The sequence below is a fragment of the Apium graveolens genome, chromosome 11 (genome assembly GCF_009905375.1).
Source record: "Apium graveolens cultivar Ventura chromosome 11, ASM990537v1, whole genome shotgun sequence".
NCBI lineage: Eukaryota > Viridiplantae > Streptophyta > Magnoliopsida > Apiales > Apiaceae > Apium > Apium graveolens.
Window position 1 is genome coordinate 3,341,485 of NC_133657.1, and position 14,048 is coordinate 3,355,532.

The 14,048-nt window shown below is 33.3% G+C and overlaps 3 protein-coding genes across 4 annotated transcripts; all 3 read right to left on the reverse strand.

The window, feature by feature from the left end:
- Window positions 1-1,494: 1,494 nt before the first annotated feature.
- Window positions 1,495-5,818, reverse strand: LOC141698519 (cold-responsive protein kinase 1-like). 2 transcript variants are annotated; one of them, XM_074503224.1, is made up of 7 exons: window positions 5,698-5,818; window positions 4,316-4,431; window positions 3,965-4,080; window positions 3,662-3,872; window positions 3,343-3,580; window positions 2,691-2,841; window positions 1,495-2,076 (listed from the first exon to the last, which is right to left on the reverse strand). In XM_074503224.1, the coding sequence occupies exons 2-7, from the start codon at window positions 4,386-4,388 to the stop codon at window positions 1,717-1,719; spliced, it is 1,149 nt and encodes a 382-aa protein (XP_074359325.1). In that variant the 5' UTR covers window positions 4,389-4,431; window positions 5,698-5,818; the 3' UTR covers window positions 1,495-1,716. The 2 variants fall into 2 exon arrangements, with proteins under 2 accessions (XP_074359325.1, XP_074359326.1); XM_074503225.1 differs by lacking the exon at window positions 5,698-5,818 and having other exon boundaries at window positions 4,316-5,630.
- Window positions 5,819-6,801: 983 nt separating this feature from the next.
- Window positions 6,802-8,819, reverse strand: LOC141698487 (PHD finger-like domain-containing protein 5A). The gene is made up of 2 exons (XM_074503195.1): window positions 8,640-8,819; window positions 6,802-7,598 (listed from the first exon to the last, which is right to left on the reverse strand). Exon 2 carries the CDS (start codon window positions 7,548-7,550, stop codon window positions 7,218-7,220), a length of 333 nt encoding a protein of 110 aa, XP_074359296.1. The 5' UTR covers window positions 7,551-7,598; window positions 8,640-8,819; the 3' UTR covers window positions 6,802-7,217.
- Window positions 8,820-9,298: 479 nt separating this feature from the next.
- On the reverse strand, window positions 9,299-11,639 carry LOC141695081 (PHD finger-like domain-containing protein 5A). Its single transcript, XM_074499324.1, has 2 exons — window positions 11,501-11,639; window positions 9,299-9,975 (listed from the first exon to the last, which is right to left on the reverse strand). The coding sequence occupies exon 2, from the start codon at window positions 9,930-9,932 to the stop codon at window positions 9,600-9,602; it is 333 nt and encodes a 110-aa protein (XP_074355425.1). The 5' UTR covers window positions 9,933-9,975; window positions 11,501-11,639; the 3' UTR covers window positions 9,299-9,599.
- Between the last annotated feature and the right edge of the window lie 2,409 nt (window positions 11,640-14,048).

Below are 14,048 nucleotides of genomic sequence, written 5' to 3' on the forward strand. Positions count from 1 at the left end.
TATTGCACTTACCAATGTGGAGAATTGATCGAATCCTTTAGCCTGCAAGATCAAGGGAAAGATGGACAAGATTCTCATGAAGTTATCATTCAGGAGCTCAGAGCTGGTATGATCAACAACACAATACTCCTCACAGGTCTTAATGGTTCCTCCCATTAGGATATACTTCAACATGGATTCTGGCTTGACGGCTTTAACCAGATGGTATTTTCCCATCAGAACAATGTCCTCGGTGGCTAGATGATAATTCTTTGCAAAATGAAGGAACTTGAGAGGCTTTCCGGTTTCAAACGAGGCACAAAATCTGTACTTCTTGTTGTTGAGCTGAAACTTCATGTCATAATTATGTTCAATGGAGAATGAGTGTGAGTCTTTCTCTTGTTGATTGTCGTAGTCCTGCCAATCACCACCTCCCTCTCTGCTCTTACCGTCCAACAGTAAAAACTTTCTTTGCTTAAACCAGGTACGGTCATAGCCATGCCACAGCATGCTGATGCTAATGAATGGTATGCGAAAGAACTTGGCATTCCTCAGAAAAGTCCACAGACTGTAGGCAGCTTGCAGCCAAAGAACCCAAGTTGGAACCACAAACGACATGTTTCTTTCTTTCTTGTGCTGCTCAAGTCCTTCTTGTCAAGTGGTCTTATTCTCTCGTGTCGATCGAGCAAATACACTTGTGCCCTGGCTTTAGTTCACTTCAGTTCAGTTGTGGAAAGATTCTGGTGCCTTGGCTTTACTTTCCTTTTGTGCTGCAAATTGAACCGTACTATGTTCACTTTACTTTAGGCATGGAAATGTTCTCGTGCCTTTGCTTTATTTTCCTTCAATAGAGGTAAAAGAATCTTAATATCACTCGTTAAAATTGTTAGAAAGGCCCCTTCCGTGAGACATTCGGACCCCTCAAAAAAGATAGAACAGAGAAGAGGGGCCAAGTAGTAACAAGGTGTGTTAATTCTCTCGTGATACACGTTTCAATAATAAATTAATGCTATTTTCAAAAAAAAAAATGCTATAATGTGTTCGTTTTCAGTTTTTCACATATCAATTAAAATATTATTATTAACTTAATTACATTATAATGTTGTTAAATAGTATAGGATCCTGTTCGGGTCTTCCTCTAATACCTTAAGATTTTAGAGCGACGTGTTACTTAACATGATATTAGAAACATGATATTAGAGTTCAGTTAAGGCTCTTTCCCTAATACCTTAAGATTTTAGAGCGACGTGTTACTTAACATGATATTAGAAACATGATATTAGAGTTCAGTTAAGGCTCTTGTTCGAACCTCGCTATACCATCTTAAGGTTTTAGAATGCACGGAACACACTATCTGTAGGCGAAACAAGCATCCGATTTTCTTATAACAGCCACAGTTTCGACCTATAACTACACATGAACACCATATACAGATCTGAAGAATGTAGAGGAGTGGACTGTTCTCCTCTTCTACATATCAAGAAATCCATATATAGCAAATGATTTACATTGTAATGGAGCAGAAAACAACTCTGCCAATAGTAGTTAGTCTGATGCATATGAAGCCTACTTGCCATAGTCATGTAATCAGCTAATGAAATTTCAATATAGGCACAACTATTAGTTCTCAACTACATTTTCTAGGTACTTGGCCTTCATACATGTTTAAGTACTCTAAATGCAACTTAAAAACTACATCCAAAATAACAGATTCCCCAACCCATTTCCCCAAAACGTTCAACTCCTTCGATCTTCTATGTTGGTGAACGTTATGGTGCCATAGGACATTGTTTCGTTGACTGATAAGAACGCATCAACCGGATTCCCCAACCCAGTAGATGATTCATTTTGGCTACTTCTATATTTTCTTGGCAGCTCGGAAAGTAGGCCTGGTTTTGAGATCTTTATCTCTTCCACATCAATGTCACCTTTTAACATATTTACTATAGTTGACATTGATGGCCGAGACTTTGGATCGTCTTGTGTGCAAAGAAAAGCAATTTTTATATATCTGCTAGCTTCATTTACACTAAAGTTCCCATTTAAGGATGCATCCACCAGTCCCGTGATATCCCGTTCTTGATATAGTTCCCATGCCTGAAAAAACAAATACCTTTGAGGTTTTGAGAGAGGGAAGGGGGGAGAGACTTTTCTGCATTACCAAATGGCATTACAGAATCTAATCAAATCTACATATACTTACTCGTCTAATAAAAGCGAACCAGGTTCTATAACAAAATACCAGATGGAAAACAAGAAGGGAAGGCTAGGTCCAGGGCCGGTCCTAAGATTCTAGGGGCCCTAGTGAAATCAGTTTATGGGACCCTAACATACATATATCATGCAAATTCATATATATATATATTTATTTAAAGGACTTAAAATTTTGGGGTCCTTAAGTGTACGGGTCTTAGGCGCAAGTCTTACTCGCCTATAGTCAGGCCACCCCCAGGTCTAACCAAAACTATGCCACCAACTAACTTTAGAAAAATTGAGAATTCACTATCTTGTTTGCTTCGAATTCATAAGTTTTGAGATAGCTTAGTTGCTGAGCTTATAATTCTGAGATGATGAATCATACAAATGACATTTCACCTCTGAGCTAGGTTGTAACCATGAGGAAAATGGACCATTTTCTGCTCATCTGAGAAATCAATACTATAATTCATCGGGAAAATTTATAAAAAGTTACTGAATCAAAAATTGTGTACCATTTCAAGAAGAAACTTTTGTTTAGAAGGTAACCGACTGTCTCTGTTGCGTCTTCCACAAACAATTTCCAAAATCAAAATACCAAGACTATAAACATCCGCCTTTCTGGTCAGCCGGCCTCGTGTTGCATACTCCGGGGCTAGATAGCCTCTACAGCACATATGACATTGTTAACCTCTTTACAATCAGTAGTATAGTAAAGGAAGGGGGTGTCGATCCTGTTATTTACGGAACAATATGTAGAACGAAAATAGATTTGGTAAACTAACTCAAAATTATCCTATAAGAAGGCACAATGATGCTTATATAGTGAGAAAGGGTATCAACTTAACAGCCAATAAAGGAGATATACTATGTTAGAACTTTAAGACGATAGTAGTGTTTATGCAGGAACTCCGCCTTAAGAAATTGATACAAAGTAACTAAAGTAATCTTATAAGGATCAAAATCAAACCCCTATAGTGGAACAAATTTGCTAGACACTAATGGTGACTCAGGCATGTCAAACTAAACAAATTCTCTAAAGCATCAGTTCTACGAATAGCTCATTTTGAAAACAATAAGGGGTCTTTAATATCACAAAAGAGAGACAATAAGTCAATAAGAATTCTATTCATCAGCTAGACTACAAAGTGGAATTCATAAACTTACAAAGTCCCGGCAACTTGAGTGGTAATATGCGATAGATGGGCTGGAAGAAGCTTCGCAATACCAAAATCAGATATCTTGGCAGTAAGATTTTTGTCCAGGAGAATATTACTGGCTTTAATATCTCTGTGAACAATACGAGGCTGAATATCCTCATGAAGATAAGCTAGACCACGTGCAATCCCTATGCAAATTTCTGTTCTCCTTTTCCAGCTGAATTCAATGGTACAATGGCCATCACCTGGAGGTGCAAAAGCCTGCCATTAACTTCTACGATAACAATATTCTAAACATTTTAGATCGAAATTAGATAGCAAGATACCCAGAAGAGTTTGAGCAAGGCTATTATTCTCAAGGTAGCCATAGACCAGAATTCTATGTACTCCTTCCACACAACATCCATAAATCTCAACAAGATTTTCATGCTCTATATCTGAAATAGTAACCAACTCTGTCAAAAACTCCCTCACCCCCTGTCTTGATTCTGCAGATAGTACCTTTATAGCTACTAATGTGCCATCTTTTAGCTTCCCCTGACAAGTTACACATAAAACAAAATATATACGGTTACAATGTATGGTTTTAGAGAATTTATATATACATGATCCATGTAATGCGCGTATACCTTGTACACAGAACCAAACCCTCCCTCCCCAATCTTGTTAGCTGCATTGAAGTAAGAAGTGGCAATTTGAAGCTCCTTGTACGGATATAGTTTGATGTTCTGAATTCTTGAAACCTCTGGATTTATAAAGTGATTTTCCACAGAAGTCAGCCAAAACTTGAAAATGTTTAGTGCTTACATCGGTGAACAAAAGAAAAGTGTTGCTATCATTCATGAGATGTGAACGGAGTCTATATGACATGGTAGAATGAATTTTCTTCTCTACTAGTTCCTAAACATTTTCAAAATAACATTCTCAAAGTTTGGTAGCTGAGAAACATAATAATACTGCAGGGACAGAAAGCCATGTACCTTCCTCAACATCGATTGGTTGCTCTAAACGGCAAGATACTTTTTTCCCAAAACAGGTATTAAAGCAAGGCATTACACCAGTAATCTAATAATCTGTCCTACAATCTATTAATACCCTGTAACGCCAAGTAAACTATTAGAAAAATATGTCAGCAAGTGATTTTACTTATACTTCATGTAACACTTAAAATAAAACTGTTAAACTTTCATATCCTCGTTATAACTTGTACCTTCTTGTATTAGGAAAAATAAGAATAAACATCGTAGCCCAAATAGTATAAGAGTGATGGTAATGGCAAAACTAATATTAGCAAGGAGAAAACAGCTGGGTAGTAAAATAATAAGGCAACTGGCACATTGACCTTAATGATTCTTAAATTGTGAATGCCTAATATAAGTTTCTCCGGACAAAGAAAACATTTTCATGAATTTTCTGATTTTCAAAGATTGGATCACCATACATATTACTCAAAGGAAACCAGTGATACTTGTCCTTCAGACATGTAGAATATATATTATGACTCATGACTATGCAGTGAATACCATTACAAGACCTTAGTCGCGGAAACATACAGTATGTATACCAACTTTTACCACAGACAGCAGTTACAAGCAAACCAGAGTTATGATTTGTTCTGCTATATCAAAGTTCGCCTACCCCCATGATAAGTGAAGGAGGCGGGTTTTTTTACCTTTAAAATTATCTTCGCTCAACTTAAATTTTGGCAAGGAATAGTTATACTAATCTTCACCGTAAATATTGTAAAAACAAGAGAAAGATGCAGCTTATACCTACCTCTCTGGGACAATGTATCATTATTTTGTAAACCAAACAGTATATGGACTAGAAGGGGGACAGGGAAAACATAAAATTTATCTCTTTAACTATTTCAAAATTGGATAAAAGCCTAAAATGAGGTTTAAGGAAATTAAGGTCTTTGATTCAATTCTCAGCGTGTGTGGATTAAAATATCTCGTTGTTTTGGGACTTTGCATCCCCAGTTTTTGTGCATTTGCCTTCCGTATAATCGTACTTGCAGTAAGGCAGTAATGTATTCTACTAATCGTAGATAAAATTGTGTAAATGTATTCATTTTCTCCGGAATGGGGTTTTCAAGAAAAAATAAGTAGGAATTGAAAGTTCTAAGACCACTAAGCATACCCAAACCTACTCAAAGAAGCAATCAAATAAATCAGCTTAAACACGAGCTCCTAAAATGAATCTGTTTAGAATAAGAGAACAATATGATCATACTAAAAAACTGGCAATTGGATAAAACTAATTAATGTCTCAACTCTTAAGTTTGAATACAAGAACCCCAAGAAATCAGATATGAATGGAGGGATGATAAAACAGGACAACAAATGAAACTAGAGCTTACCTTGGTCTGTGGGGAGGCAAGTGTATGCTTTGCTTGTAAGAAATAAGTGAAGAGAATGAGGGGTTGTTATACAAGTCATCAGTTTGACTTGGTAAAGTCTACTGCTAGAATATTCATTTCCTTGTAATTGTCTTGTTCAAGTCTGCTAATAGAATACTACTTATATGACAGTGTTTCTAATAATATATTTAGTAAATGATATAAAATATGTATCTACTAAATCCACCAATTTTAAGTCAAATTGGTGGATTTGAATATAGTTAAGATAACCAGGAACGTTAAAGATCAGAAATGAAAAAGTATAAACAGTTTACGGCAAAAAAATTGATTTCATTCTGCAGCAAGGACAACAAGAAACATGAAATTAGAAGAAAAGCAGAGAAGGGTGAATTATGCCAAGCTCAGTACTCAGAGAATGAACAGAAACTGATTTATTAATTATTATTCAGTTTCACAGGATCACATTAACACAATCCAGATTCTGGGGAGAGATAGCCTCTAAAATGAACACATTCTGTGGTATTTTACAACAAGTATTCAGATGCAACTTCTATTATAACATCAAAATCCATTTTACGGGCCTACCTAATCTCCGATTAGCCAATGTGTCACAAAGTTGAACTTGACTCAATCAAGCGACTTGGATTTAAAGGAGAGACGAGGCGGACAACTTGCAAAATGAGTCTTTCACAAGCTGACTGATCAAGTGAGACAGAGTGACCGTCCCCAATTTGAAACAAAAATAATCACAATATGGTTGTATTGTGAGACTAGTGATGTGAGGAAGATCAAGATTTGGAAAATTGATGACAACATTCTTTCTCATTTCACTGTTGTGTTATTGTTATTATATAACCATTAAACAAACTAATAAATCTCCAAAATTGTGGTTTATCATATCAATTTTGGTGCTATAGGGCATGTGGAACTAAACAACCTCTTCTCTGAAAAGCTCATGCATAAAAACCTTCTCTAGTACATCTCACCTGCCAACTATGCTAGTATTGAACCAGAGACCTGGATTGCTTTAGCAGTTAATGAGGATCCTCGGATATGTTCAAACACTCTAGAGTCTCGAAGAACAGTTTGGAGGAAATACCGGTTGATGGGTAAGGCTTCAGAATGAGGCACTCCTGAGGAATGTTTGAACACTTCATACTCTCCAGATAATAGTTGTCAGATAATTTTAAACTTTTGAAATTTTGAATATGCTTCTTGTAGAAGAACCTAATACCTGGTACAAGATGAAATCCAACAGAAGAACAGTCCATCAAAACAACAAACTACATGATGAAAAACCAGAATCAAACTTGGGATGACATATGAAACAAAATGACGGCAACATAGTACTAAAGAAATTTAAAATACATAATTGGTTTTCCAAGAGAGTTTAACTGAAACCAACTAGTAGTGTATAACAAATAATATAGTGTCTGTCTCACGGTTCATAATTTCAAATGTATATTCAGAAATGGAGCTAATACCAGTACATTCTTAATAAACAGTTGCATATCACTTCATCATCGTTTTTTAAAACCATATTTTTTACGTTCATAGAAAAGATCCGTCTTTGCACTCCCCAAATTCACAATCTTGGGACACCCATCCCGATCTTTCTCTTGCTGTGTACATTCCTTGCAGTAATAAGCATCCGAAATTCCAACTCCACCACAGATAACACATCGGCCTTGGAAGGACCCGTAGTTGCATTCATCACAGACCCGCACAAGTGTGCATGGACGCACATATGAATCACATACTACACACTTCCCATCACATTTTTCACAGAGACGTCCGATAGCAATCCCTGGCTGCTTTCGACACATTATCAAATCAGGATGATGTTTCGCCATACTTCTCGCAACAAGAACTCTTCAGAAATAACCAGGTTCAGGTTCAGCCTGCTTAGTCAGAACGAAAAATCAGGGACAACAAAACAAAGTTTATAGTAATCAATGCTTTTAGGAACAAAAACACAAACTTTAATTACTTGCCACATCAAGAAACTAAATATCTAAAAACATCACTTCCAAAAAAAGACAATACGGGTAAGTTACAAGATTAAGTATTTTTTTTACTTGTAAAACAGCAATGCATAACTTCGTTAAACAAAAGTAACAAAAGCCAAGACATTAGAGAATGAATACAAATGATTATAAGCCGAATATAAAGGGACTTCGTAGGTGCAACATCACGGACTATTAATTCTAAATCAAAACTAATACAAAATTCAATTAATAATTGAAATTCAATTAAAAAGGTCACTATTAGAAACGCGCAGCTAACAAACGCGCAGCTATCAGAAGTCCAAAAGTCAATCTACGTCAAACCTATGGTTATCGAACTCCAATGCTATCCAACTCGCTACAAAACCCAGCAAGTACAGATTGACTAACTATTTAACCGCAAAACAATGGGTGTTTTTAATAAAACAATTTTTCTCAAAACAATAATAATTTTGTAAAAACAATTTCTAAAATAAATTCAACCCAAAATTTTATATTTTAAAATTCAGAATTTAAAATAGAAGAGAGCAGATATTTATAACAGATCAGAACAGAGTAAAACATAACGAAACGATAATTCTTATAAATACGACAGTCTTGATCTACGACCACACTTTGCCAGTAGCCGACATCTAATTCTTATTCTTATTCTCGTATACCACACTTTGCCATTGGTCGGCATCTAAAATTCAATAATTATACGCCCTTAATAGGTATCTAAAATTGCACACTTGTGCGCCTAATAAGGGTATCTAAGACTAATTCCGGAACTATAGCATAAATTACGAACGGATTCGAAAACATAGAGACTGGGTTTCAAAAGATTCTTGTATCTTATTTCTTATACAGTTTAAAACAGAATTCTTATATATTATACGAAATTCGAAAATCAGAGTATCAAAATTTTTCCAAAAATAAAAGTCAAAAAGTACTTACCTCAAAATCTGACCAGATCTGAATATGGCCTATTTGACCCTCTAAACGATGTTATCTTGAAAAACACGAAACACGAAAGTTGTAGAGAACGAAAATACCTTTCAGAAAAGTCCAGGATCACTGAATTCCAACTTACGATGAATTTTCTACGAAATTTACAAGATTACTGATTTATGTGAATAAAGCCCTACGAATTTTATTAATTAAGATGAGGAAGACGAATATGGTGTATTTATAACGAGACACAACTCTATATCTTAACCTACAAGTTATCCATATTAGAATTGGATCCCTAAAATTTTAAAGTCTAATTCAATTTTAATTCCTAGTCCTTATCTAATTTTAATCCTTTTTATTCTATTATTCAATTATTAATCTAATTTTGTTGGTTTTGTTCGTGGAAAACAATAACTTAATAAGGATAACATGTTTAAAATAATATTTATCTAAATAAATGTGAATTTGTCAATTTTTTGTTAAAAAATTATGAAAAAATGGCAAGAACATAATTGACGCAAAAAAGTAGCTTCTGTTGAATAAATAGACTGTAGACTTCATTTTAGTTCATCACGTTTGTCAAAGAAAAAAATTCATTTCAAACTATTCTCACGAAACCAAAAAAAAAAAATCAAAATTCAAAAATAATTATTCATGGAGAGTAACAAGCCAACAAAAATGCATTATTTTTCCAATGAATTATTCATGACCAGTGAGCAGGTAATCAAAAGCATAAATGTTACCCTTTTTTCTCGATCATAGCTCAATGCATTAATCCACCACAAAGGCACAAATCTCCTCTAAGGTACTCAATTACACATGAATTGAAATAAGACATTCTGATTACAAGCAGTGAAGTGACCTAAACGTTGTCTTATGTTGAATTGAATGGGTGCAAAGCAATGGAGGAGCAAGAATTCAGGGAACATAGACTTTCTTGGTAGACGTTTGCAGATAACTTTATCATCGTTTTTTGAAACCATATTTTTTACGTTCGTAGAAAAGATCCGTCTTTGCACTCCCCAAATTCACAATCTTCGGACACCCATCCCGATCTTTCTCTTGCTGTGTGCACTCCTTGCAGTAATATGCATCAGAAATTCCAACTCCGCCACAGATAACACAGCGACCTTGGAAAGAACCATAGTTGCATTCATCACAAACCCGCACAAGTGTGCATGGACGCACATATGAATCACATATTACACACTTCCCATCATCCTTCTCACAAAGTCGTCCAATAGCAATGCCAGGTTGTTTGCGACACATTACCAAATCAGGATGATGTTTGGCCATAATTCTTGCAACAAAATCTCCTCAGAAGATACCAGGTAGCACCCTGCATAGTCAGCTAAAAAAATCAGGGACTTGTGCAAAGTTTAAGATTAGGTTCCATGTTCAACGTTGCAAGAAACAAAACTGAATCTTAAATCATTGCTAAAGAATAATTTTCGTTGATGTTTTAAAACCAAAGATACAAGGGCTAAAAGCTACAGAGTTATTTACTGAAACAGCACAAGTTCGTTAAACAAAGTGATAGAAACTACATTAGAGAATGTATACTGCAGCTGCCAAACAGAATAAAGAAGAGCTCTAGTAACTTAACTTTTACACAGGGCCTAATTCAAGAATATTAGGATGGTAATGATGTTTTCAATCTCCTACAAAACTATCAAACTATGACCAGGTCTAAATGAAAAAAGCCCCCCTTCTCCCAATAAAACCCAAATAGACAGCCTATAACTTAATGGTAGAAAAAATCATGCACACAAAATGCATAATCAAGACCAACATCAATGCATATTAATAAATAGTATTAGTGGTTGCACCTACATTTATAAACTTTAGATGTGCAAAGGCTAGCAAGTGCCTATGAATTGAGAAATTACAAATTAGATGAGCGCTAAAGCCTAGAAGTAGCGAATGTTACAAGCTTGTATAGTCAAACATATAGAAACATTATTGTTTCGTGATCTTGAAAATCAGAAATCTTCTTCTCCTCTTCCTTTTTCTAAATTATTATTCTTCTTTTTATGCATCCTAAATTAAACCTGTATATGACTTTTAATTGGTCAAAGTGCTGCCAATTCAGTCAAAGAGTCAGTTAGTCATATGGACTAGAAGGGTACAGGAAAAACGTAAACTTTATCTCATGAACTATTTCAAAATTGGATAAAAAGCCTAAAATGAGGTTTAAGGAAATTAAGGTCTTAGAAACCAAGTCAAGACTATGGCCATAAAGATGTCTTTGATTCAATTCTCAGCATGTGTGGATTAAAATATCTCGTTGTTCTGGGACTTTGCATCCCCAGTTTTTGTGCATTTGCCTCCCGTATAATCGTACTTGCAGTAAGGCAGTAATGTATTCTACTTATCTTAGATAAAATTGTGTAAATGTATTCATTTTCTCCGGAATGGGGTTTTCAAGAAAAAATAAGTAGGAATTGAAAGTTCTAAGACCACTAAGCATACCAAAACCTACTCAAAGAAGCAATCAAATAAATCAGCTTAAACACGAGCTCCTAAAATGAATCTGTTTAGAATATGAGAACAATTTGATCATACTAAAAAACTGGCAATTGGATAAAACTAATTAATGTCTCAACTCTTAAGTTTGGATACAAGAACACCAAGAAATAGCATAATTAAAGTAACAATCAAAGAAATAAACTCAAAGATCACATACATGTTGGGTCATTGATCTTAAACATGGGTTCTGTATAATTAACTAGCTGAAGGAAAAACAAATGAAGAACACATAGAGTAACAACAAATGTAATGCTATAATATGGAAAGTGTACAAGAAATCAGATATGAATGGAAATGATATAATAAAAAAGACAACAAATGAAACTAGAGCTTACCTTGGTCTGTATGCTATGTCTATGTGGGGAGGCAAGTGTATGCTTTGCTTGTAAGAATTAAGTGAAGAGAATGAGGGAGTTGTTTGACAAGTCATCAGTTGACTTTGTAAAGTCACCGCTTACACCCCTCGACTTCAACTTAGTGAGTCGTATCTCGTATGCACCATTTTGAAGATTATAATTAAAATAATAAAGGGTAAAATAGTAATTTCATTTTAAAATATAAATAAATTTAGTTAGAATTTAAAATATAAGTAAAAATATTAATAAAAATGATTTATTTTATATTAAATATTAACTCTGATCAAAATATTTTTATTAAATGCACATTAAAATAATAACAACGTCAAAGAGTTAAAAATGAAACAATTAGATTTAAATTAAGTATATAAATTAAAAAATGTAAAAAGTTATTTTGAATTTAAATTTGGTAGAATTACATAACTTTTGGCCTTAATAATACAATTAAAATTCGAAACTCAACTAAATAATATTCAAAAAATTTAAAGTTATTATTTTATAGTTATAATAATAAAATTTAGTTTTTAATATAATCTGGGAAATAAAAAATTTAGTTTAATTAATATTTTACTGAAATTCCCATTTTACCCCTCACCTTTTTAATTATAAACATCCAAAGGTGAATTGACCGTTGAAGTAGAGGGGTGCATGCTGAGTTTTCAATACTCTTGATACACATTTATTTTTGAAACAAAATAAGAGGATGTAAAGTACATTTATACTTAATATATTTAGTAAATGATATAAAATATGTATCTACTAAATCCACCAATTTTAAGTCAAATTGGTTGATTCGAATATAGTTAATATAACCAGGAACGTTAAAGATCAGAAATGAAAAAGTATAAACAGTTTACTGCAAAAAAAAATTGATTTCATTCTGCCGCAGGCCCGCAAGGACAACAAGAAGAAACATTTACAATTAGTAATTTCTTTTTATTTTAGTATATGACATTTATTTTTATGTCATACATTAATGTGTTTCTATCGAATAGTTATTTTTTATGTTAAATAAAATATATATTATTTAATTAAATTTAGAAAAAATTAAAAATAATATTTATAACAATCAAATTCAAAACAACTAAATAAAACTAAAAAGGGCCATTTCAAAAAAAAAACTAAAAGTAAAAAGGGTGAAAAACCCAAATAATCATATTTAAATAATAATTGCCAAAATAACCACCAGAATTTTAAAGTGCCCAAAATATTTATCAAACTATTTTCAGTGGAGTGCACCAGTGACATTTTTTTTGAAAAAAATGCACTTGCATATATTAAATCTCGTCAGAAAACAAATTACATAGGATAAAATCAGGAGCAGTATCCAACCACTCCATCTGATCTGTCATAGAACAAGCAGCCTGTTCTAACAAATGGGCTACTGTGTTCGCGGATCGATGATCAAAAACTACTAACACTTCCTGAAAGTGTTTAAGAATGTCACGACAATTCTCTATAATAGTATGAAAATTTGAATTCCCTCCATTGGTATATAGTGCTTCAACCACAATCTTGGCGTCCAGCTCAAAAACACACCTAGAGCTCCTCCATTCACGAACCCAGGACAAGGCCTCCTTAAGGCTCAGCGCCTCGGCTTCTCTCGGTTGCCAGGATACACCAGTGACATAGTAGTATTAAGATACCCTGCTCTACCATTTAGGGCGCCCTATACCTATAATCGATTTTTCTTTTTATTAAAAAAAAAAAATCTAAATTCTAAATAGGAAATTGTTAAATATTAAATATTAAAAATTATAAAATAGGGTACATGTTTAAATAATGAAATTATTAAATAAATATTTAAATTTTAAAAAATACGTAATACTCCAATGACGGTACTCTATCGGGAAAAAAGTATTAGGATACTGATGGAGTATTAGCTACAAAGCGTATCATCCTCTCCGATGATAGTGAAGTATCTTGTTGATATTTTGGACACTTTATTTAATGAGGGGTATTTTGGGCAAAAAAAAATTCTAAAAATGGTATTTTGACCATTTTTTAAAGAGTTAATTTCAGTTTGCAACCCCTACATTTCATTTAAAATCAGAATAGTATATCTACTCTGTAAAACACAGTTTGCAACCTTAACTTTCAATACTAAGTTCAACATCTCCAGTTATAAAACTGAAATTGAGATGTTAATATTAATGACTAAAATTTTAAATCAAAAAAAATATTTATTTTAATGCACATTTTACATGAAATTTTTTTTAACCCCTCCGTCCCACTAGATTCTTTACATTGGTGAGGAAGATCGGCACAAATTTTAAAATTTTCATAAAGTATTGTTTCCTAAATAATTTTAAATATTTTTTCTTTTAAATTAAAATATAATGCTCTAAATTAATCATAATGCTAAATACTTAAAATATATTTATCAAGCAAAAAATATACAATGTTTTTATATATGATCATAACGTTTCTAAATATATTTATATTTTAAAATTTTAAAAATTATAACGAGTAAAATATAAAATAATTGATATTAATATTAATTTTATAATTTGAAATTTTAACTTTT